Here is a 13201-nt window from a genome sequence, read left to right on the forward strand (position 1 = left end):
CATGGGTACACCTTTGCCTGGAAAACCAGGGGTGCCACGCCCCCAGTGTTTCCGGGTCGGATGGAGTTGCGCCAAAATGTCTGTTGGATATTTAGAAATCGGAAGTCGAACGTACCCAAATGAAGAAAGTGTTCGTTCCTTAAACCACATCGTCTTATAGTTGATTGAGCAAGATCTAAAACTTTCATTTTGGAATGAAAAGTGTGATACCTTCTAAAAGGTGTTTTCAAAGATATACTTCATTGTACGTAATGATATAATATATTAGACTGTTACAACACCCGCGAATGAGAGTCTGGGTCTGATCCCTATAACTAGGGCAGGGAACAATACCTATTTACAGTAAAGTATAGCGTGGAATTAGAGTCAGGTGCCCTCTGGGACACATATCTAGGTCGATTCAGACTGAGGGGGATCGGGAGTGCGGACATAGATGGATCTGTGTATAGTTTTTCGAATTTTTGAATCTTTGAAAGTAACGGTCGAAGAACAACAATATAGTTCTTTTGTGTGATAATAGCATTTTCTTAGGACATTTTTTTTGTCAAGACAGGTGGGAACTATAACAAGAGAGTGTGCAACTGGACCGAGCTCATCCAGTCACGATAAGTGGACTGGTCACAAAATATCTGACGTTTTTATTTTAATCACTCGAAATCTTCTGCAACTATTTTGTACTAAAAGGCGACTGCCCCAACCTCTAATCATAATAATGGGGTTCGGCTAAAACAAATCGTTTATAGAGTTTTCATGCTTGTTTTGTGGAGCTGTCCCTCCTGATGGCCACAAACTATAACTTACGTTTTTTTTTAATCACTCGAAATATTGAGCCAGCATTTGGTAAAAGGGGAATGACCCAACCTCTTGGTCCGGCTAGCAATTCGTTTAAAGAGTCCTCATGTTTGTTTTTGGAGATGCCCCTCGTGCTGAGCATGCTAGAGGGATACGAGAGACAACCGGGGGATGGATGGGGCTTCATGAAGTTCTGTGAAAGGCAACTGACCCGACTTCTTGGTCCAGCTAAAATCGTTTATAGAGTCCTCACGTTTGTTTTTGGAGCTCCCCCCGTGCTGAGCATGCTAAAGGAAGATGTGAGGGGGGGGGGGGAGGGCACAAGAGGCTGATCTTCATGGAAGCTCTACGAAAACCAATTTAGATCGTCTGAGTAGCGTGAAGAGGTTAAGGGGAAAGGAGGGATAACAGGAAAGCGGCAGGGAGACTACGACGATATGGAGACGGTTAGCGAGATGTTCCTCGTAACTTGCTCCCCGTGCAGTGTGAGTGGAATAACAAATTAATACTTTGGGCTTAGCATGGTTTCTCGTGACTGCTCCCCGTCCAGGGAGGGGAATGCTCAACACTCCGGCTTAGCATGGATGTTACCCGTAACTGCTCTCCGTGCAGTGAGCGGAATATTAAACACTTCGGGCTTAGAATGGTACTAGATGTTCCCGGTAACTACCCCCGTTAAGTGAGGGGAATACTAAACACTCCAGGCTTACAGCATAATCAAATCTCACGTCTGCAACGACTGCAAACTTGATAGCAGCTCGGCTGGTCACTGGTCCCCAGGAGATTCCACATCACTTCGGTTTTGAATGCCCTCCACTCCCTGGCTCCCTGTTCAGTATCTCGTTGAATATTGATTACTCTTGCTTTTTTTTTTGTTCATTCTTTACATGGTTCTGTCCCTCAGTATTATTGGCAATTAATAACTAGTTACAATTCTTAAATATGTCTTTAAGATCTTCAACTTCTTCGATACTGGTTGTTCCCCAAACCCACAGCAAATGGGAGTGAGAGGGCTTTTTCTCATGCGGGTCCGCTACTTTGAAACTATCTGCCTCTTAGTTTCCGTAACATGTCATCTATTCATAAGTTCAAAAAGGCTCTCAAAACCTACTTTTTCGCTGCTGTTTTTTTTTCACTTGATTATACACGTGTCTCCTTCCTTGCGCCATGAGCATCACTTGTGATGGATATCGGCGCATCATAAGTGTTCTTATTATTACTATTATTTTCTTTAGCACTGTACTAAATGTTCCCCGTAAACTGCTCCCCGACCAGTGAAGAGATTACTAAACATTCCAGCTTAGCTTGGTACTAAAAAAAAAAATGAGATTGTATGCCCCCCTCCTCTCACTCCCAGTCTCTCCAGTACGCATGGGCAGATTTTTTTCTCCTCATCTTTTATTGAAGAAGTCCAAAACCACTTGAGGATGTAAGAATCCGCCTTGCTCTGGCGATGTCGGTCATCTAGGGCTCTCACTTGCTGATCGGCAGTGTACTGTCAAGTACAGGCCTTGGCCCCTGGCTAAAACAACCAAGTGTAGAGTCGAAGCTCACCCGAAGGAAGGGAGAACAAAAAAACTGTGGCTCATAGCAGAGAGCCGAGGAGAGAGGGAAAACGGACAGTGTAGCCCGTGTTTGTTGGAGCAAATCTTGCAAGGACAAGAAAAGCTGTGGCTCAAAGCAGAGAGCCGAGGAGAAATAGAGAGAAAGACGGACGGTCATAGCCCCTTTCGGTTTTTGAGAAAATCTCGCAAGGAAAAAAACAAAACTGTGGCTCAAAACAGAGAGACGACTATGAGTGAGAGAGAAAAAGGACAGTCATAGTAGCCCGTTCGTTTTTGAGAAATCTTGCTAGGAAAAAAACTGTGGCTTACAACAGAGAGCCAAGAAAAGTGAGAGACAAACGGACAGTCATAGCCCGTTCTTTTGTTCAGCAAATCTCGCAAGGAAAAAAAGCTGTGGCTCAAAGCAGAGAGCCAAAGAAGAGAGACAGAGAGAAAGAAAGGAACAGTCATCAAAGCCTGCTCGGTTTTTGAGAAATCTCGCAAGGCTGCTGCTGGAATTATGTGCTTCCTATCCTGCCTGGATCTGGTTTGACTTGGCTACTTCCCCTTTTTAAAGACTCAGTTATAGAGAAGGATTTTTGCGATGACAGTGGTAGGTGGCACCATGGAAAAAAACTCAAACTCTACACGCGGCTTGCCGCTGCCCGTCCCTGGTAAGTTTCTTTCCTCCCAATCTGATTTTAATAACTCAACTCTTGTGGGAGATCCTAGCTATAGATGTGCCCTTTTGCTGAGAAAAAAAAAAAAAACGAGCGCCCTAGTGGGATTTTGTTATACTGTGTCTCTTGTGGGCGACCTTCAAAAGATTTTGATTAATTCGCAGCAGGAACTCGAGGTAGTATCGAGCTCATGTTACTTGTTGGTTTCTTAGTTTGTGCATAGAGGAATGGTTTGTGTGGCCGGTAGAATAAGTTCCGCAGCAATTTTTTTTCCCCGGACATCTTTAGCAATCAATAGTCGTGACTCCGACACTTAGTTGCACTAGTCGCCCAGGCTTTATTTGACAGATTGTATCGTGAACACCAAACCTCAACAGGAGACTATTATTAGAAGAAAAACAACAACAACACCAGTTCGTGAAGCTAAGAATATCTCGTTTCCGGTTGTATAGCATCTGAGTGGGGGAATTTAACGGCAAAAACGTAAGTAAGGTTGGTTGTAACTTGTGGTATCCCGTGCGTTCAAACACACAGGTGGACGGACAAGCTTAACTAAACTGCACCGTTAGCATTAAAGCTTTAAAGGTTGCGAGATAATAATGAAAGAAGAAAACACCCTTGTCACACGAAGTTGTGTGCGTTTAGATGGTTGATTTCGAGACCTCAAGAACTTGAGGTCTCGAAATCAAATTCGTGGAAAATGACTTCTTTCTCCAAAACTATGGCGCTTCAGAGTGAGTTGTTTATCACAATGTTTTATACCATCAACCTCTCCCCATTACCTGTCACCAAGAAAGGTTTTATGCTAATAATTATTTTGAGAAATTACCAAGAGTGTACTGCCTTTAATATTGTCATTGGCGTGCCATAGAGAAAGTTGTTACCCTGGGTGGTACCCATCTAAGCATAATACTCGCGAGTTCTCTGATACTTACGTGTTGAACAAACTTGCCCTCTGAGAAAGACTCTACTAGAAACGTCAGGCCATTAATTTACTATACTTTGCAATTACCATGTTCGTTTGGTTGGTTGGCAGTTTGCAAACGGGTATCCTAGTTTCCTATTGAATTGTTGTTATAACTTTTTTCTTGAAATGCGATTTTTTTCCCCTTCTAATTCAGACAATCGAATTATGTTATGGAACAATAGAGAACTGAGCTATTAATTTTATCAGTAAACAGCACTACAAACATCGAGGAAATGGAGGTCAAAATTTGAGCTCGTAAACAAAGCCTGCGCATGCGCTTGTTATTATTCTTACGTCATCTGTATAGTCTGCTCTAAACAAACACCTTACATTGAGTGTTGGCCAATCAGAGCTGGTATCCTTCCAAATAATAATTATTCATTCGTAAATTATTCATGAACTCCTGAGCTCGGTAGAGGTAAAAGAATGTTAATCAGTATTCTGCCTTTAGTTCGAAACACTTGAGTATTGTAATTGTCACCTGTAATTGTATGTGACCCTAATTGTTGTCCGGCCTACATCTTGCTTAACAAACTGGAGCTTTTTGTTTTCGTCGTCGTAGTTGTTGTTGCTGCTGCTGTTGTTTATTTAATATTTGGCATTTAGGTTTATGAACTCGTATGGTCATTGTATTCTTTGAAGATTTGCCCACTGACATTTTTTGTGTCAGATGAGCTCTTATGCATCTCCCATTTATTCGTTGAAGATTTGTTTACAGATATGTTCGCATTTTGTTGTTACATTCGTTGAAGACAGAAATTTGCATTTTGTTGTTACAAAAGTAAAGATATTCTTTGAAGTATTTGTTCGTGCTCGCGTTTTGTTGTCATATTAGATCTAATGTATCTACACATTAATGCAACCTTGCATTCCCACTCGTTGCCACCAAACGACATTGATTTGGTAAAAGAGCAGTCCAATTTCATTAATGACGTAATTTCGACGGAAAGGGGAAAACAAAAATTGACGGAAAGGGGACAAAATTGTGCAAAGTCGTTTTGGAAAAAAAAAATCGCTTCCCGGACAAGCCCCCAACTCTGTTACGTGCGGCATATACCCATAAGCGTCCATTTAAAAGATTCAGGCACCACAGAGACAAGTGGATAGACAGAACATAATGATACTTGGCACACGGTATTTATATTCCCAAATAATATACCCAAAGCCATAGCGTTTGCTTTATAAATCACTCCGCTCACACAGCACATGAAAACGCATTAATGTTAAAGGCAGTGGACATTATTGGTAGTTACTCAAAATAATTATTAGCATAAAACCTTTCTCGGTGTCGAGTAATGGGGAGTAGATGTTGGTATAAAACATTGTAAGAAACGGCTCCCTCTGAAGTGCCATAGTTTTCGAGAAAGAAGTCATTTTCAACGAATTTGATTTCGAGACCTCAGACTTAGAACTTGAGGTCTCGAAATCAACCATTTAAACGCACACAACTTCGTGTGACTAAGGTGTTTTCTTCTTTCATTATGATCTCGCAACTTTGATGACCGATTGAGCTAAATTTTTCACAGGTTAGTTATTGTATGCATATGTTGAGATACACCAACTGTGACGGCTAGTCTTTGACAATTACCAATAGTGTCCACTGCCTTTAACACTGGTTACCTCAGAAAAAGTTTGAAGAACTTGCTGGCTCTATGTTTATTTCCCCCTTGCGGTGACTCATGGTTCTTATTTAGAGGAGGGTAACTACGTTACACAACTTCCCTCCTGTGCCAACTGTTGTACAATCACAACCCCTATCCATCTCTTTCAAGCTTTCTATTAGTTTCCCATCTCGGTAGATGGAAATGCTCCAGGGATTAAAGATACCTTCCTGTAGAAGTCTTATCTCTGTTTGTCAGAAGTTATCCACTAACTGTAATCGGGATATTACAATGAGTCTCTCATAAATGCACCTTTGACCACAGCGGACATGTTCAAACACTGTTTCATGAACACTGGGATGTTGGCCACCTGGAAGAATTTTGTTCGACATAATTATAGGAAACTTACAAAAGATTTTATCAGGATTAGTACTCTGGTATGAAGTTCCAATTACCTTCATCAAGTTTGAAACTAATATCCCACCGATAATCACATTTTTGTCTTCAAAACCATTTTAAGAAACACACAGTCTTTTGAGAACCTTTCTTAAACCAGATATATTTTATATTTTTTTAAGTGCCATGTAACCCTAACGTCCATCCATGTATCGTCTTGATTGAGTATCTATCCTACCGAAGTTACGTTCAATCCCTCGTGTGTATACTTTTTGTTTTGTTTAACTGTTTGATTGTTTTAATCTGAAAATGTATTATAATATATAAAACAAAACTCCCGTTTTTAGTCGCGTTTTCGAGATTGCCGAAAGTCCGGAGCGGTTTATGTCCACGCAGAAAGAAAAATCTGTAATTGGAATTCACAATCTAACAACAATGCTCAGATTTATTTATTTATTTATTTATTTATTTATTTATTTATTTTTTTTTTTTTTGGGGGGGGGATAAGAACTGATTGTTTCTAATAACTACATTACTTCGAAGTGAAAGGACTCTCAGAATGCGTTACTATCGAAAGCTGCTCATAAGGTATTGTATTTTATTTTAAGAGTGATAAAGCAAAACAAGGACTGGTCCTTTCGTTGTTATTGTTTATTTTGTTAAGTGCACAAAAAGTAAAATGAAAAGCGTCAGCGACAAACGCGCGTCTTGAAATCTAAGAAATAAAAAGGCCTATTAATTTTTTTTGTTATTTTCCCGGCTGTTTTTTTAATTACGTGAAGGGCATGACGTTGATGCCAGTAATGATTTAAGCACCTCCCCATATCACAACGATAAGCTCGTTCATACTTTGATCTCCGATTATTATAACAAATAACTATCAGTGTCCGGCACTGATGGTTTACGGAATAGACTAAGATATTAAATACTTTCGACAAGGATGGGTCTCGATTAGCGGAGTTGCAAGGTGATTTAGCAACAATACCCTTGTGACCCATTCGTGTGGACAGGAGACAACATAGAATAGCCTTCGAACTTTTAACGAGAGTGTTTCTTGCGGGTATACACATGTAGGGGTGCAAGTACAATTTATTGTTTTTATGAACAACATGTTTTATGAACAAAGTGTTTAATGTTACAACTGTAAGTACGAGTACGAGAGTACGAGTACTTGAGTACAAGAACTAGGGTACGAGTTCGAAAGTACGAGTACTTGAGTACAAGTACTAGGGTACGAGTTCGAGAGTACGAGTACTTGAGTACAAGTACCCGGCAACGAGTTCGAAAGTACGAGTACTTGAGTACAAGTACTAGGGTACGAGTTCGAGAGTACGAGTACTTGAGTACAAGTACCCGGCAACGAGTTTGAGAGTACGAGTACTTGAGTACAAGTACTAGGGTACAAGTTCTAGGGTACGAGTACGTGCATAGAAGTACTATATAGTACGCGAGAACGAGTTCTATCGTACGAGTACTATACTAGGGAAATAGTACTAGAGCACGAGTACCTGTGACTACTAGAGCACGAACACTAGAGTACGAGTACCAGAGTACGAGTTCTAGAGTACGGGCAATAGAACACTATTACAATAGTACGAGTAGCCCTACTAGGGTACGTGTACTCTAGCACGAGTACTGGAGAACGATTACACAATTGTTTCTGTGAGTACGAGTCCGAAATGGTATGAGATGGCACGTAGTACTAGATTATGAGATTGGGTACGAATACTTGAGTTCGAGTACTAGAGTAAGATAACAGGTATACTTTTCTGTGAGTAAGAGTACGAGTAAAATATTGTTTTCCCTTTTTTCTTCTTCTTGCGTATCAGTTTAGTCAACTACTATAATTGCCAGTACGAGTTACAGTACAATATACTTTTCTGTAAGTATGCACGAGTGAGGTACACTGTTTGTCTGGGTACAAGTCGAATACAGCAAGTGAGGACAAATTTATGTGCGGACAAATACAAATTAGGAGTACATATAGTTTTTGAGTCAAGTACCATACCGAGTTTTTGATTATCAACAGTTGACAGGAAAAGTACCCGACTACCTCTTAGTTTCAGTTTGTTTGAATTGATTCAAATAGGAACAAACAAGACTACAAAATGGCTGCAGCGTTTATGCTTGCATGCACTAACGACTACTGTAAAGGGCACCATCAACGGAATCATAATTGTAGCGGATATGATTTCAAATAATTATTCTTATTTAAAGGCAGAAGCACGACTGATGATCATCGGAAATGGTTTATTTGCATGCTAAAAGTTAGCTGATAATAAACTTCGCAAACAATAACATATAATACTTTTCCTCCCGTTGTTGTCACTAAAAAAAACAGTGATGGATTTGTCTCTGGCTGGTTTCCTGGTGGGTTTAATAATGGAGGATGGTGTATTAAAAACCAGACAATGGAAATTAATTTACTCTTCCAGAAAACAATGACGTATTTATTGTCCGTTTAAAGTATCACTTTTAAAGGCACTTGAAACGTTCGGGTATTGTCAAAGACCTATTCTCACTTGGTGCATCAAAACATTATGTATAAAATAACAAACCTGTGAAAATTTGTGCTCAAGTGTTTATCGAGGTTCAAGAAAAAACACCCTTTGTTGCAAATATTTGTGTGCTTTGCCCAACAAAGTCTTTCTCAGATTCAAATATTTTAGTGAGAAATTACTTACTACGTTATTTTAGGAGGAGCCGTTTCACACAATGTTTTATACATGTACTATCATCAGATCTCCATTGCTCGTTACCAACTAAGTTTGGTTTGCTAATATTTCGAGTATTTAACAATAGTGTCCAGTGCCTTTAAAGGACAACACTCTTAGGTCAGAACACTTATAACGCTGGTATCCTTGTTCATGTTACACAATTCATCGCCGTCCTAAAAGAGCTAATAAAATTACCTTAAAACGGACAGGATCAGGGACAAGTTTAACTTGAGCAGGATGCACGAAGTCTCGCGTGAGTTTATTTCCGCAGTCAATCAGGGCCAATTTGCCTGCCAACAAATCCCACTCACATAAATTATTTTAGAGATTGGAAAGCTTGGGCTTGGACTGTTAGCTAGTCTATAAGATCTTCGGGCACTGAGGATTGCATGGGACTGTTAGCTAGTCTATAAGATCTTTGCGCATCCAGTATTGCGGGGTCCGTAGCTAGTCTACAAGATCTTCTGGTACTCAGTATTGCGGGGACTAGTAGCTAGTCTATAAGATCTCTGGTGCATCCAGTTCTGCATGGATTGCTAGCTAGTCTATAAGATCTTCGGGGCATTCAATATTGCAGGGACTGGTTTAAGCTAGTCTATAATATCTTGGGACATTCAGTATCATTAGGGAAACGAGCCCAGTCTAATGTCACGTTCTCGAACCTCACTTTCTGAGGTTCGAGCCAAGTCAATTATGAACGCTTGCAGCACTTAAACTGATTATCTTCACTGATAATCTAGCCTGCGGTCAGGAGTCGAAAGTTATACTTACAACACCACTGACCCAAGGAGGCCGCAGTGTTCGGGTGGCTGGTCACCGAAATTGCTTACGTAATCACTGCACCATAAACACCTTCACCGCTGCTAGTGGTCACGGTCTGTTATTAGGCTGTGTTGCGGGGAGCTGGCTCAAGGTCGTTTATTCCACCACAGAACTTTCGTGTGCTCAATGGTGCAATGGTCCTTGCTCAACGTGTCAAGTTTATTTTACATTTTGTGTGTATATAGCGTAGTCGAACAATCCGATGACTAAACTATATCTGTAAATAATGGCAAATACAGGCCAGTTTGGCTGGCCAGGGTGTTTTATCCCATATGTAATTCAGAACGGGAAATGCTTTCTCGAGGCTGAACAGTGCTTAAAGGTTCTTGGTTTGTTCAAGCGAAAAGAAATCAGAGGATGGGTTCCATTTGACAAATGTTTCAATGAAAATGGTATTGTGGTACGGGACGAAATTATATGTTCTGGCAGGAATAATAATCGTACCCACATCAGTCTTCTTTGCTTTACCACCCTTCTAATCGGAGGGGGTTATTTAAGGGATAGCGAAGAGCAACTGACAAAGTACATAGACTTCAATGTCAAGTTTTATAACACCCCTTGCAAGTATTCTGCCTGCTCATTGGTTTAGAGCGCGTCACATGACATGTCTTAGTTTTGCTAGACGACGGCCGTGTGATAGTGCGTCGGTTTGCCATGCGCTAGTCCGAAGACTAGCACACGGCGCCGTGCGCTAGTCCGACAGACTAGCACACGGCGTGCAGTACCCAGACGTCCGTGGCGTGTACGAGGATGATAAATTAATAGTCTGTAACCATTTCGGATTGCATGGCACTACACTACATGCAGCACAGGAAGTAAAAGTGTTTGCAATCTGTATTCGCGTCGTCCGTGGATTGTAGCATTTAGGTCTGTAACTTAATAATACTGTACAGTATTTAGATATGTTTGGGGTGTTATAAAACAAATATTGACTGCTTTTACTCGTGCAATGGTTAAAAATATGACTCCCTCGGTGATCCCCGTAGCATTCTATTTTCCCTCGGCTTCGCCTCGGGAAAATAGAGCGCTCCGGGGATCACCTCGGGAGTCATAGTTTTAACCATAGCACTCGAAGCAGTCAATATTTGTATAATATGAATTGAGGGATTTTATCACAAACACCTGCCTGGCAGCATTGATTGGCCAGCCCAATGAGCGACATCGGCAACATCCACCAAATGCCCACAAACAAAATTTGGAAACAACCACGAATATTGTTTCAAAAATTGTTGCTGCTGGTGACCCCCACTCAAGGGCCCAGTGCAAACTGAGAGTTAAAAAAAGGATATGTGAGCATAAACAGAGACTTAATATCCAGCTCACCAAGGAGGTCCATGCTGGTGGGAAAAACGATCTGCTGACTGCATTGGCGTGGTAAGTACATACAAGATTCACACATAAATCATACCAGTTCTACAACTTATTTTAATAACATAAACTTCCATTCTCAGTGCGTTTTTTTACCATAAATTTAGGCCTAGGGTGGAGTGGGGTGGAGTGGGGTGGATCCGTGTAGCTGGTTGAGACGTTGAATTTTACAACCTGAATTTGTAAAAAGACCTCACACACGGACACATCAGTTTAGATCGAGGCTATCATGTTCGGCGTCCATAGTTTATTTAAGGTGTCGACCATCAATGAATAAAATACGGTGGAAGCAAGCTGGACATTTAACAAATTAAGAAGTAATTAATTTAGATCTACTAAAATTAGTGTTAAAAAAATATTCCAAAGACACTCTGATAGAAAAGTCCCAACCATGCTTAAAATGTTCGTACGGTCAATCGTCGATCAATAACCAATCACTGCCGATCATAAGCAGGCCTACTAATTGTTATATTAATAGATGATTAATTTGCATTTGGGATGAAAAACCCACAACCCTTGCAATAGAGCAGTGTCTTACCAACTAGACTACCGAGATTGCCCATTAGTTCAACATGACTTACACACATCGGTGTTCGATGGGTAAAAGACAAAAATTAGTATATAGTAGTTGTTTGCAAAACTGTTCTGTCTGATCGATACAACGAAACCACTAACTGTTATTTCCATCTGACAGGGATGCTTCTTATGGAAAAAGTAATGAAGAATGGGATGGCCACCTCGTCAAGGACGATTTCATCACGGTTCTGAAGACGACAAAATCTGGGACTGAGGATGCAGATTCATTCTTTGATGAAATCGTGAGGTAAAAATAACACGGCAACGCGGCAAAACATTTCAACATATTATTGAAAGACGGTCGTGCGCTACGCATGGTGTTTAAGGATAATTTACATTGACAGTACTGAATTCATAACCAAAATACTAATAATATTAATAATAATAAATAAAAATCACTAGAGCTAAAGTTAAACCTTTGTGTTTATGAGGTTTGTGTAGGCCAACCGGTAGTCCGATGTAGATTCTAAACATTGTGCATTTTAACCATTTCCCCGGTGCCAACAAGACAGATCCAAATAACGAAATAGACCTTTATTCATTTTTTTCACAGACAGGAAATTCAGTCACGTTTCCAGACTCAGACGGATGAGATGTTATTCGTCGAGGACACAAAGAACGTATCCGAGGTAATAGACTGGTTTCAAAGGAGAATTCCAGGGGTAGTTCCAAGCCTCAGAAAGATTCGATCTCTGAAGAAGAAGTGTGAAGATGAGTTCAAGGCAGTATGGAAACCCAATGTATGGGTATGGAGGGGCAATGTGAATTGTATGGAGCGGCACCAAACACGTACATATACACACAACCGCCCTCCCCCTTTTCGAGAGGATGGCATCACACACCTACATTACACACAGCCGCTCCCCTATCAGGGGAGCGGACACCACATACGTACATAACACACGTACAGTCGCCCCCCTTCCGAGAGAGCGGGCACCATACACGTACAATAGGCTACACACAGTCGCTCCCCTTCCGAGAGAGCGGGCACCATACACGTACAATAGGCTACACACAGTCGCTCCCCTTCCGAGAGAGCGGGCACCATACACGTACAATAGGCTACACACAGTCGCCCCCCTTCCGAGAGAGCGGGCACCATACACGTACAATAGGCTACACACAGTCGCCCCCCTTCCGAGAGAGCGGGCACCATACACGAACAATAGGCTACACACAGTCGCTCCCCTTCCGAGAGAGCGGGCACCATACACGTACAATAGGCTACACACAGTCGCTCCCCTTCCGAGAGAGCGGGCACCATACACGTACAATAGGCTACACACAGTCGCTCCCCTTCCGAGAGAGCGGGCACCATACACGTACAATAGGCTACACACAGTCGCCCCCCTTCCGAGAGAGCGGGCACCATACACGTACAATAGGCTACACACAGTCGCTCCCCTTCCGAGAGAGCGGGCACCATACACGTACAATAGGCTACACACAGTCGCTCCCCTTCCGAGAGAGCGGGCACCATACACGTACAATAGGCTACACACAGTCGCTCCCCTTCCGAGAGTGCGGGCACCATACACGTAGGCTACACACAGTCGCTCCCCTTCCGAGAGAGCGGGCACCATATACACGTAGGCTACACACAGTCGCTCCCCTTCCGAGAGAGCGGGCACCATACACGTAGGCTACACACAGTCGCTCCCCTTCCGAGAGAGCGGGCACCATACACGTAGGCTACACACAGTCGCTCCCCTTCCGAGAGAGCGGGCACCATACACGT

At 41.8% G+C, this 13201-nt stretch overlaps 1 protein-coding gene across 3 annotated transcripts in view; it reads left to right on the plus strand.

The window, feature by feature from the left end:
- The window catches only part of LOC139937247 (aminopeptidase N-like), a 77851-nt gene that overhangs the window by 9617 nt on the left and 55033 nt on the right, over positions 1–13201 (plus strand). The window contains exon 1 of one of the 3 annotated variants that reach the window (XM_071932335.1): positions 2624–3010. The exons of the other annotated variants lie outside the window; for them this stretch is intronic. Within the exon in view, the coding sequence (XP_071788436.1) occupies positions 2941–3010 (70 nt within the window). The 5' untranslated portion in view covers positions 2624–2940. Of the gene's footprint in view, positions 1–2623; positions 3011–13201 lie in introns of those variants that run through there. 3 annotated transcript variants of the gene reach the window in all.

The sequence above is a fragment of the Asterias amurensis genome, chromosome 5 (assembly GCF_032118995.1).
Source record: "Asterias amurensis chromosome 5, ASM3211899v1".
Classification (NCBI taxonomy): domain Eukaryota; kingdom Metazoa; phylum Echinodermata; class Asteroidea; order Forcipulatida; family Asteriidae; genus Asterias; species Asterias amurensis.